This window comes from Ursus arctos, unplaced genomic scaffold (genome assembly GCF_023065955.2).
Source record: "Ursus arctos isolate Adak ecotype North America unplaced genomic scaffold, UrsArc2.0 scaffold_16, whole genome shotgun sequence".
Classification (NCBI taxonomy): Eukaryota; Metazoa; Chordata; class Mammalia; order Carnivora; family Ursidae; genus Ursus; species Ursus arctos.
Window position 1 is genome coordinate 24,643,753 of NW_026622830.1, and position 13,075 is coordinate 24,656,827.

At 38.2% G+C, this 13,075-nt stretch overlaps 1 protein-coding gene across 3 annotated transcripts in view; it reads left to right on the plus strand.

The window, feature by feature from the left end:
- CDK5RAP1 (CDK5 regulatory subunit associated protein 1) overlaps window positions 1–13,075 on the plus strand; it is a 71,761-nt gene that overhangs the window by 29,827 nt on the left and 28,859 nt on the right. The window contains exon 14 of one of the 3 annotated variants that reach the window (XM_057312592.1): window positions 2,127–2,399. The exons of the other annotated variants lie outside the window; for them this stretch is intronic. Within the exon in view, the coding sequence (XP_057168575.1) occupies window positions 2,127–2,207 (81 nt within the window). The 3' untranslated portion in view covers window positions 2,208–2,399. Of the gene's footprint in view, window positions 1–2,126; window positions 2,400–13,075 lie in introns of those variants that run through there. 3 annotated transcript variants of the gene reach the window in all.

Genomic DNA, 13,075 nt, shown 5'->3' on the forward strand with positions numbered 1-13,075 from the left:
TCTAGGTACTCACTTTCCTGTACTTTATCAGCAGTCCATCTGTTTTAGCTCACTTCTGGAATGTATCTTAAACCTGCTTGTTTCTTTCCATCTCCAAGCTACCATCATTTCTTGGCTGGGAGATTTCAGCAGTCTTCTCATGATTTTCTGCTTCTGTATTTTATTTTATTTTATTATTTTATTTTTTTAAATTTTATTTATTTGATAGAGCACACGCAGGCAGAGCAGCAGGCAAGAGGGAGAGGAGAAGCATGCTCCCCACTGAGCAGAGAGCCCGATGCCTGGGCTCGATCCCAGGACTCTGGGATCATGACCTGAGCCAAAGGCAGATGCTTAATCGACTGAGCCACTCAGGTGCCCCTCTGCTTCTATATTTTAAAGATGGATTATTTTATTGAAGCATATCATAAATGTAGAAAATTGCCCATATTATAAGTATACTACTCGATGAATTATTACAAAGTGACCCTGTCCCTATAACTACCACCTGGATCAAGAAATAGAATATTTTCAGAACCTCTAAGACCTTCATGTTCCTACTAGTTACTCTTCTTCCCTACATCCTAATTTTTTTTTCTTCTTCTTCCTCTCCTCCTCCTCCTTTTTTTTTTTTTTTTTTTTTTTTTGAGAGAGCGTGCTAGAATGAGTGTGGGAGGGGCAGAGGGAGAGGGAGAGAGAGAATCCCAAGCAGGCTCAATGTTCAGCATGGAGCCCAATGTGGGGCTCGATCCCTCAACCCTGAGATCATGATTTGAGCCAAATCAAGAGTCGGACACTCAACCAACTAAGCCACCCAAGTGCTCCTACATCCTAATTTCTAATGCCATTGTTTAGTTTTGACTGTTTTTGTTATAAAATTGAATCATACAACATGTGTTTTCGGTGCTTGTCTTCTTTTCCTCAGTCTTACGTTGTGCATTTCATCCCGTGATTATATTTATCCATGTTATATGAATATACTGCAATTTGTTTATGTGTTGTACTAGTAATGGCCATTTTGATTCTTTCCAGTTTGGAGCTGTTACGATGGGATTGCTATGACTATTCCTGCACATGTGTTTTAGTGCACATATGTATTCATTTCTGTTGGGTAAATGGCTTAGAATTGCTGGGCCATAGAGTATATATAACAGAACTAGCCAAAGTAACTGTACCATATTGCCTTCCCACCAGCAGTGCTTGAGAATTCCAAAAGCTTCATATTCCCCACTTCTATTCTTGCCCTCCTCTAGTCTGTCTGCCCCACAGTGTCACCATGGTCTTTCTGAATCAGATCACTGACTCCACTGCTTAAGCCCTCCAGTGGTTTCTCATTGGAGCCAGCATGAACTGCACAGTGTCTGAGGCCTTATATGATCTGTCCCAGCCACCTTTCCAACCTCATGTCCCCTCTACTCTTCTTACGCTCTCTCCTCCAATCTTGGTGGCCTCCTTTTTGCCCCTCAGACCTAGTTCTAGTGTCAGAGACTTTGCACGTGTCGTGTTGCTTGGGAGGCTCTTGATTTTTATGTGACTGCCATCTTTTTAACCTTCAGTTTCTCTCTGAAATGTCACCTCCTTGAGATGCCTTTTCTTTAGGGAAGCTAAAGCAGCTTCCCTTTATCACATCAGCCCATTTCGTCTTCATAAGACTTTTCAGTGTCTGAAGTCATCTTTGTTTACATATTTTTTGCTTGTCTTCTCCTGAAAGCTCCTCTGGGGTCACATGCTTTCAGCTCTCATTAGAGAGAAAAGAGCTTTTCTCACCAAATTTTGGCCATAAATATCCTAAGGAAGAATTTGACCGATAAGCCTAGATCACAGCTTACCCCTGGGTTTAGGAGGGCAGGGACTGTGGTGGGCAGCTCACACTAGAAACTTACGTTTGGTGCTGGAGAAGAGCCATCTCTTGAGAAAGAAGGGAAGTGGTAGTTTGGGACTGAACTATTTTAGACTTCTTAAATTATACATATTACCATTGTATCAGATGTCTCTTCTTCCCAGGTCTGGGGGCACATGGGAACCATGCAGTCTCTGCTGGCCTGTCACCACCTCCATCAGATCCCTATTGATGGCTTCTCCTCTGGAGGCTCCACATTAAGTGCAGTCCTGGTTACCTTGCTTTCTTCTGACTGGTTTTCTTTCAGATCACATCCACCAGCTCTCAGACACTTAAAGGACGTGTTCTCTGCAGGACCACCCTGAAGGACTCCTCAGCATATTGCTGACCTGAGTGGATGGGCTTAGAGTTGACATGGGCTGTCCTTGCCGACAGGAAGGGAGATATGACTGGTCACTAATGAAAGAGATAACGAAGCTCTGGACACAAACTGCAAGTGCTGAAGCAACTTTAAGTCAAATGGAAAATACATCTCTTTGCTGCTATGTGAACAGCTTTACAGTCATTAAATTTACCGAAAGTAAAGTGGTCCCTTTGTCTCTCTACTTTTACTTCATTTCTATTTTGGTTATCATTTCTGGGATTTTCCCTACAGTCTGTGTTAAGTGTTTCCCAACCCAATTTTTGTCGTGGACACTGCTAACTAACTTGCCTGATTTTCAACTCTGGACCCTATGAGTTAGAGACTAAAGGAGAGGAAGGTTGGCGCCTGGGTGGCACAGCGGTTAAGCGTCTGCCTTCGGCTCAGGGCGTGATCCCGGCGTTATGGGATCGAGCCCCACGTCAGGCTCCTCCGCTGTGAGCCAGCTTCTTCCTCTCCCACTCCCCCTGCTTGTGTTCCCTCTCTCGCTGGCTGTCTCTATCTCTGTCAAATAAATAAATAAAATCTTAAAAAAAAAAAATAAAGGAGAGGAAGGTGGAGAGAACCATTTGCTTGGGGAAATACTGTCTTACATCTTTCTAATATTTTGGTTTAATGACATCGACTTAGCTGCCTGTCTCCTTATTTTATTCTCATACTTTACCTGAGGATTTCCCTCATGGGCGTCTTTTTTTAGTCTGTCAGGTCATTCATTGCCCTTAGGTCTGACAGCACTTGGAGGTTTTTTGTGCTTTTTTTCCCCCTGATTTTATTATACTTTATGTTTTTATTTTATTTGTTTTTGGTTTTATGTTTTTATTTTAATTCCAGTTAGTTAACTGTTGTTAGAGTTGTATATAACTAATACATTAGTTTCAGGTGTACAGTATAGTGAATCATTACTTCCATACAACACCCTGTGCTCATCACAGCAAATGCACTCCTTGTCCTCATCACCTATTTCAGCCATCCCCCCACTCTTCCCTGCTGGTAACCATAAGTTCTCTATAATTAAGAGTCTGTTTCTTGATATGCCGATCTCTCTCTCATTTTTTCCCCTTTGCTTATTTATTTTGTTTCTTAAATTCTATATAGGAATGAAATTATATGGTATTTGTCTTTCTCTGATGGACTTATTTCACTTAGCATTATCTAGCTCCATCCATGTCACTGCAGATGGCAAGATTTCATTCTTTTTTAGGGCTGAGTAGTATTCCATTATATATACATACACACCACATCTTTATCCATTTATCAGTTGACGGATACTTGGACTGCTTCCATATCTTGGCTACTGAAAATAATGCTGCTATAAACATAGGGGTGCATGTATCCCTTTGAATTAGTGTTCTTGTATTCTTTGGGTAAATACCTAGTAGTGTGATTAACTTTTTGAGGAACCTCCATCCTGTTTTCCACAGTAGCTGCCCCAGTTTGCATTCCCACCAACTGTGCACAAGGGTTCCTTTTTCTCCACATCCTTGCCTTGCCTTGTTGTTTCTTGTGTTGTTGATTTTAGCCATTCTTTTTTTTTTTTTTTTTTAAAGATTTTATTCATTTATTTGAGAGAGAGAGAGAGCATGAGCAAGGGGCGGGGAGAGGGAGAAGCAGGCTCCCCCACTGAACAGGAAGCCCGTTGTGGGGCTTGATCCCAGGACCCTGAGATCATGACCTGAGCTGAAGGCAGATGCTTAACTGACTGAGCCCCCAGGCGCCCTTGATTTTAGCCATTCTGACAGGTGTGAGGTGATATCTCATTGTGGTTTTGATTTGTGCTTCCCTGATGGTAAGTGATAGCATCTTTTCATGCATCTGTTGGCAATCTGTATGTCCTTGGAGAAATGTCTGTCATGTCTTCTGCCTGTTTTTTATTCGGTTTATTTGTTTTTTGGGTGTTGAGGTGTTTTTAAAAAAAAATTTTTTTTAAATTTTATTTCTTCATTTGACAGTACAAGCAGGGGGAGTGGCAGGCAGAGGGAGAGGGAGAAGCAGGCTCCCCGCTGAGCAGGGGGGTCCGAAGTGGGGCTTGATCCCAGGACCCTGGGATCATGACCTGAGCCAAAAGCAGACACCTAACCAACTGAGCCACCCGGGTGCCCCATGGATGTTGTTTTATAAATTATTTATATATTTTAGATACTAACACTTTATCAGATGCATCATTTGCAAGTATCTTCTCCCATTCCATAGGTTGCCTTTTAGTTTTGTTGATCGTTTCCTTCACTGTGTAGAAGCTTTTTATTTTGATGTAATCTCAATAGTTTAGTTTTGCTTTTGTTTCCCTTGCCTCAGGAGACATATCTAGAAAGAAGTTGCTATAGCTGATGTCAAAGAAATTACTGCCTGTGTTCTTTTCTAGGATTTTTATTGTTTCAGGCCTCACATTTTAGGTCTTTAATCCATTGTGAATTTATTTTTATGTATGGTGTAAGAAAGTGGTCCAGTTTCATTCTTTTGCATGTTGCTGTCCATTTTTCCCAACGCCATTTGTTGAAGAAACTATCTTTTTCCCATTGGATAGTCTTTCCTGCTTTGTCCAAGATTAATTGACCATAAAATTGTGGGTTCATTTCTGGGTTTTCTGTTCTGTTGATCTATGTGTCTATTTTTGTGCCAGTACCATACTGTTTTGATTACTACAGCTTTGTAATATAACTTGAAGTCCAGAATTGTGATGCCTTTGTTTCTCTTTTTCAAGGTTGCTTTGGCTATTTAGGGTCTTTTGTGTTCCATACAAATTTTTGGATTGTTTGTTCTAGCTCTGTGAAAAATGATGTTGGTATTTTGATAGGGATTGCATTAAATGTGTAGATTGCTTTGGGTAGTGTGGACATTTTAACAATATTTGTTCTTCCAATCCATGAGCATGGAATGTCTTTCCATTTCTTTGTGTCACCTTCAGTTTCTTCCATCAGTGTTTTAAGATTTTAGAGTACAGGTCTTTCACCTGTGGTTATGTTTATTCCTAGGTATCTTATTATTTTTGGTGCATTTGTAAATGGGATTAATTCCTTAATTTCTCTTCCTGCTGCTTCATTATTGATATATAGAAACGCAACAGAGTTCTGTACATTGATTTTTGTGTCTTGTGACTTTACTGAATTTGTTTATCAGTTCTACCAGTTTTTTGGTGGAGTCTTTAGGGTTTTCTGTATAGAGTGTCGTGTCTTCTGCAAATGGTGAAAGTTTTACTTCTTACCAGTTTAGATACCCTTTATTTCTTTTGTTGTCTGATTGCTGTGGCTAGGACTTCCAGTACTGTGTTGAATAAAAGTGGTAAGAATGGACATCCTGAGGGGAAGAGCTCTCAGTTTTTCCTCGTTAAGGATATTACCTGAGGGCTTTTCATATGTGGCCTTTATTACGTTGAGGTATGTTCCCTCTAAACCTACTTTGTTGAGGGTTTTTAAATCATGAATGGATGTTGTACTTCGAGATGCTTCTTCTGCATCTATTGAAATGATCATATGATTCTTATCTTTTCTTTTATTGATGTGATACATCATGTTGATTGATTTGCGAATATGAAACCAGCCTGGCAACATAGCAATAAATCTCACTTGATCGTGGTGGATGATTTTTTTAGCGTATTGTTGAATTCAGTTTGCTAGTATTTTGTTAAGAATTTTTACCTCTGTGTTCATCAGGGATATTGGCCTGCAGTTTTCGTTTTTAATGGTATCTTTATCTGTTTCTGGTATGGAATGAACTTGGAAGTTTTCTTTCCTTTTCTGTTTTTTGGAATAGTTTGAGAAGAATAGATATTAACTGTTCTTTATTTTTATTTATTTTTAAAAAAAGATTTCATTTGAGAGAGAGAAAGTGAGCAAGCAAAAGAGAGAAGGAGCAGGGTGAGGGACAGAGGGAGAGGGAGAAGCAGACTCCCCCTGAACAGGGAGCCCGCTGTGGGGCTCGATCCCGGGATTCCAGAATCATGACCTGAGTCGAAGGCAGACGCTTAACTGACTAAGCCACCCAGGCGCCCCTTAACTCTTCTTTAAATGTTTGGTAGGATTCGCCTGTGAAGCCATCTGGTCCTGGGCTTTTGTTTGTTGTGAGTTTTTTGATCACTGATTCAGTGAGCACTTGGAGTTTTTGAAATGTCATTACCTACTAGTAGGCTCTGAGCAGTCATTCTTGGACCATTCACTACCAACATTATGTCATTCTGTGGGTATCATGAAAAAAAAATCTAAAAGATGGTAAGATAGAATATTTGGAATCAAAGTAACTTGAGTAATTATTTTATTTTTCTGTGCCTTGGTTTTCTCATGTGACATAAGGATAATAATAAAATGCTCATCTCGTGTGAAGTTCACTGAGATTATAACTTGTAAAGAGTGTAGCACTATGAAGTAGTAAGTATTTATCACATGGGAGCGATCATTAAAAGATTTTGCTTCTAAAACAGACTGTGTACATTAAGGTATGCTGAGGCCTTTATTGTGTGTCTGGTTATGATCTCCTTTAGACCCTTTCCACTGACCTGCATGGCGGCCTTTGGGAACTCTTCCTCAGATGCTGATTTGGCCTGGGAAGATTGGTTTCTGCTCTCAATGTCCATCTGCTGAGGAAAATACTTGTTACTGCTCTTCACCTCAGTTGTTTATTCAAAAGGCATTTTTAAAATTTTAAAATTTGAAATTTGAAGTATGAAGAAGTGAGACATACATATGGTAAATAATTCAAACAATACAATAGGTGTCTATAATTGGTCAGTTTCCCTACTTAGCACTTTTCTCTTAATTTAGTTCCTTTTTATGAAGGCCAGCACTTTCAGAAGGTGGAGGAGGGACAGTAAAGTATCTTCCAAACTGAGAAGGCACTTTGAGACTGGAAAATGTGGCAGATGTCTACAGTTTACCCAGAGTTTTATTCAGTGTAACTTACTGATGGGGGATTGGGTGGGTGAGAGTCTAGGTGCTGCACAACTATTCTGTTTGCCTGAACTTTAGTCCACAGATTTTATAGAACGAAGGGATGTGTAGAAGGCATCATGGTGAGACCCAAAGGTCTGACATTTAACAGACCTTGTGGTACCGCCTGTGTGCCAGAAGGTGGGGGGGAGAAACTATGTTATGTCTACTAGTTATCTAAACGAATTTAGGAACGACCAGAGCAAGCCTTCCTGCATTCTGGTCAGGGCATACTTTAACCTTCAAGGGGCCTGGGAATGTGTAGCCTAGAGGGAAGTCATCACATAGACATGAATGAGATGGAGGGCCAAAGATGGAAAATACAAGTAGACCTATAAGTAGTAAGGAGATTGAACTGAGTAATTCATACATTCTATTAACATGGAATATTGCACTGATAGACATTATTCAACCTAAAAAAAAAATGAAGTATGACACATTATATAACATGGATGAACCTTGAAAACATTATGCTTAGTGAAAGTAGACACAAAGGCCACATATATATATGAAATGTCCAGAATAGGAAAATCCAGAGACAGAGAGTATAGTAGTATTTGCCAAGGGATGGGGGCGAGGCGGGGGAGAAGTGACCACTATTGGGTGTAGTGTTTCTTTTTGGAGTAATGAAAATGTTCTGGAATTAGATAGTGGTGATAGTTGCACAAACTTAATGAATATACTAAAACCCACTGAATCATGTACTTTAAAATGGTGAAATTACTGGGATTTGAATTACATTTCAATAAAAAGGGAAGAAGGGAGAATTTAGCCCCAGTGGTTATAATAATATCAGACAATGTAGATTTTAAAGCAAATGATTGATGCTCATAGTATAGTTGCTCATAGTATTTTTTTTATAATCCTTTGTATTTTTCTAAGATTGGTAATAATGTCCCCTCTTTTGTTTCTGATTTAGTAATGTGAGTCTTCTGTCTTTTTTTCTTTGCCAGTCTAGGTAAAATTCTGCGTATTTTGTTGATCTTTTCAAGGAACCAACTTTTGTTTTCATTGATTGTTTTTCTTTTCTCTATTTCATTTATTTGTGCTCTACTCTTTATTGTATTCTTCCTTCTACTTGCTTTGGGTTTAGTTTGCTCTTCTTTCTCTAGTCCATAGGTAGGAGGTAGGTTACTGATTTTTTTCTTTTTCTTTTTAAAAATAGACTATTTTTTACTTGGCATAATCTCCTCCAGGTGTTATATGCAAACAATGAATCATGGGCCACTACATCAAAGACTAATGATGTACTGTATGGTGACTAACATATCATAATAAAAAAAAAATAAAAATAGACTATTTCTTAGAGCAGTTTTTAGATTTATAGCAAAAATTGACTGGTAAGCACAGATAATTCCCTCCTGCCCCACACATGTACAGCCGCCCTCACGATCAAAATCCTACACCAGAGTGGCACATTTGTTAAAACTGATGAATGTACATTGACTCATCTTTATCACCCAAGTCCATAGTTCGTTTATACTAGGGTTCTTTCTTGGTGTTACACATTTTATAGGTTTTGACAAATGTAGAATGACTTGTATCTACCATCATAATTTCACTGCCCTAAATAGTTTCACTGCCCTAAAATTCCTCTATGCTCTGCCTGTTCATCCCTCACCCCCAACCCCTAGCAACCACTGGATTTTTTATTGTCTCCATAGTTTTGCATTTTCCAGAATGTTGTATAGTTGGAATCATGCGTTACATGGCCTTTTCATTTTTTTAAAAGATTTAATTTATTTATTTTGAGAGAGCGTGTGCGTGAGAAAGCATGAGTGAGGGGGAGAGGGAGAGGGAGAAGCAGACTCCCCCCCCTAAGCAGGGAAGGAAGCTTGAAGTGGGACCTTAGCTGAAGGCAGCCGCTTAACCGACTGAGCCACCCAGGCGCCCTATGTGACCTATTCAGATTGGCTTCTTTCACTTATCAACATGCATTTAAAGTTTTTCCATGTCTTTCCATGGCTTTAAAGTTCGTTTCGTTTTAGTGCTGAACATTATAAGGATGTACTACAAAGTGTATTTTCCATTCACCTAATGAAGGGCGTCATGAGATTTTAGCCATTGTGAATAAAGCTGCTTATAAACATCTGTGCACAGGTATTTATGTGCATGTAAGTTTACAACTCATTAGGGTATATGTCAAGGAGCATGATTGCTCGCTCATGTGGTAAGAGTATGTTTAGTTTGTAAGAATCTGCCAAAGCGTTTTCCAAAGTGACTGTGCCATTTTTATTCCCACCAGCAATGAATGGGAGTTCCTATTGCTCTCCCTCCTTGCCAGCCTGTGGTGTCAGTGTTTTGGATTTTAGCTATTCTCATAGGTGTATATAGGTATTTTGTTTTATTTGCAATTCCCTAATGACATGTTGAACACCTTTTCATATATTTATTTGCCATTTGTGTATCTTCTTTGGTGAGGTATCTGTTGAGATCTTCTGTCTACTTTTTAATCAGGTTGTTAATTTTCTTCTTATTGGGTTTTAAGAGTTCTTTGTATATTTTGAATCCCAGTCCTTTATTAGATGTATGTCTTGCAAATATTTTCTTCCCAACTGTGGTTATCTTCTCATTTTCTTTTTTTTTTTTCTTTTTTAAAGATTTTATTTGTTTATTTGAGAGAGACAGAGCACGAGTGAGGGGAGGGGCAGAGGGAGAGGGAGAAGCAGACTCCCCACTGAGCAGGGAGCCTGTCATGGGGGTCAATCCCAGGACCCCGAGATCACGACCCGAGCTGAAGTCAAGACACTTAACCGACTGAGCCACCCAGGTGTCCCTATCTTTTCATTTTCTTAACTGTATCTTTTACAGAGTTTTCAATTTTAATGAAGTTCCACTTTCTTTTTTAAATATTTAATTTATTTGAGAGAGAGAGCATGAGCTGGGTGGGAGGCAGAGGGGCAGAGGGAGAGGGAGAAGCAGGTTCCCCTCTGAGCAGGGAGCCCGATGTAGGGCTCGATCCCATGACTCTGGGATCATGACCTGAGCCAAAGGCAGGAGCTTAACCGACTGAGCCACCCAGATGCCCCTAATGAAGTCCTACTTGTCAGTTTTTTTTTCTTGGATTGTGCTTTGATGGTGTACCTGAAAAGTCATTGCCAAACCCAAGGTCATCTAGATTTTCTCCTATGTTCTATTTTAGAATTTTTATAGTTTTGCATTTTATGTTTTATCTTTGATCTATTTTGAGTTAAATTTTGTGATGAATGTAAGATCTGTTTCTAGATTAGCTTTTTTTAGTATGTGGATGTCCAGTTGTTCCAGAACCATTTGTTGAAGAGATTATCTTTTCTCCATTGTCTTGCTTTTGCTCCTTTGTCCAAGATCAGTTAATTGTATTTGTGTGGGTCTATTTTCGGGCTGTCTGTTCTTTTTCATTGATCTATTTGACCTTTTGCCAATACCACACTTTGTTGATTAATGTAGCTTTGTATTAAGTCTACAGGTTGATTAGTGTTAGTCTTTGTTGTTTTCCTTCAGTACGTATTGGCTATTCTGGGCCTTTTGTCTTTCTACATAAATTTTAGAATCAGTTTGTCAGTATCTACAAAATAACTTGCTGGGATGGTGTTGGGATTGTGTTGACTCTATAGATCAGGTTGGGAAGAACTGATATGTTGACAATATTGAGTCTTCCAGCCATGAACATGGAATATCTCTTCATTTATTTACTTCTTTGATTTCCTTCATCAAGAGTTTTATATAAAGTTTTCCTCATGTAGATCTTGTATGTATTTTGTTAGATTTGTGTACTTAAATATTTAATTTTGGGGGTGCTGTTGTGAATTTGTTTTTAATTTCAAATTCCAATTGTTAATTGCCAGTAGATACACAGATTTCTTTCTTCCCAATCTGTGTACCTTTTACTTACTCATTTCTTATTGCATAGCCAGGGCTTCCAGTATGATGTTGGAAAGGAATGGTGAGAGGCAAATCTTTGCTTTGTTCCTAATTTTATCAAGAAAGCTTCTAGTTTCTTTCTGTTAAGTATGATAACTGTAGTTTCTTTGTAGATGTCTCTGTCGAGGTGAGGAAGTCCTCTTCTGTTGCTAGCTGCTGAGAGTTTTTATCATGAATGCTGTTGGTTCTGTGAAATACTTTTTTAGCATCTATTGTTTGATCATATGATTTAGCCTACTGATGTGATAGATTACATTGATTTTCAAATGTTGAACCAGCCTTGTGTATTGGAATAAATCCCACATGATCTTGGTATATAATTATTTTTAACGATATTAGCAGAGGGAATACTTCTTAACTCATACTGTGAGACCAGCATTATTATCCTAATGCCAAAATCAGATAAAAACGTTACAAGAAAAGAATACACAGACCAGTATCTCTGAACATAGATGCAAAAATCCTTAACAAAATATTAGCAAATCAAATCTAATATCGTTAAATTTTTAAGTAATCACTATGCTTAACATGGGGTTTGAACTCACTACCCTGAGATCAAAGGTCACACACTCTACAAGCTGAGCCAACCAGGCACGCCTTGTTTTGTTGTTTTTTTTTTTGCCCCTGTTTAATTTTTGATATTAGTAATTACTGTGTCTTCTCTTTTTTTGTTAGTTAACCTGGATGGAGGTTTATACATTTTTATTGATCTTTTAAATTTTATTGATGTTTTCAGGCTTTTGGTTTTGTTTCTTAGTTGATTTTCTGTTTTCAGTTTCATTGATTTCTGTTCCAATTTTTATTAATTTTTTCTTTCTGGAAAAGAAGTTTGGATTATTTTGGAACAATTTGCTCTTCTTTTTCTAGTTTCCTAAGGTGGAAGCCTAGATTATTGGTTCTACGTCTTTCTTCTTTTCTTAATAAATGCATCTGATGTCATAAATTTCACTCTAAGCACTGCTTTTCCTGCATCCCCCAAATTTGAGTAAGTAGTGCTTTTATTTATTTATTTATTTATTTATTTATTTATTTATTTATTCATTTTATTGCTGTATTTATTTATTTATTTTAATTTTTTCTTTTGATTTCTTTAATCCATTGCTTTTTTTTTTTTTTTAATTTTCTAAATTTCCCTCTGTTACAGATAGTTCTTTTCGTTTCATCGTGGTCATTGAAAATACCTTGTAGGACTTCAGTCTTTTTAAATTACTGGGAATTGTTTGTCATCTGAAGTACTGTCTCTCCTGGGGAATGTTCTGTCTGTACTTGAGAAGAACAAGTATTTTCTTGTTGGTGGTAGGTTCTATATATGTTTGCTATGTCTAGTTGGTTTATAGTGTTTTTCAAACCTTCTTCTCTCGTTTATCTTTTGTGTAATTGTTCTTTCCACTATTGAGAGTAGGATCTTGTGCTCTCCATCCGTTACTATTAAATTGTCTATTTCTGCTTTCAGTTCTGTCACAGTTTGCTCCATAACTTTTGGGCTTATATGCACATACCTTTATAATTGTTATGTCATTTTGATAAATTGCCTTTTTATTATTATATAATGTCCTTTGTCTCTTATAACAGTTTTTGTTTTAAAGTTTATTTTGTGGGGGCGCCTGGGTGCCTTACTCAGTTAAGCAGCTGCCTTTGGCTCAGGTCATGATCTTGGGATCCTGGGATCAGGGACCTGCGTTGGGCTCTGTGCTTAGCAGGGAGTCTGCTTCTCCCTCCCCGTCTGCCCCTTCTTCGCCACCATCCTCCCCGCCCTGCTCATTCTCTCTCGCAAATGAATAAATAAAATCTTTAAAAAAAATAAAGTTTATTTTGTGTAGTACTAGTATAGTTTCCTCAGTTGTCTTTTGGTTACCATTTGAATGAAATCTCTTTTTCCATTCCTTCACTTTCAGCTTATTTATGTTTTTGGTTCCAAAAGCAAGTTTTTCCTCATGGTTGTGCCCATTTCTCAGATTTTCCTTGTTTTTGATGACCTTGACAGTTTTTTATTTTTTAAAGATTTTACTGATTTGCAGA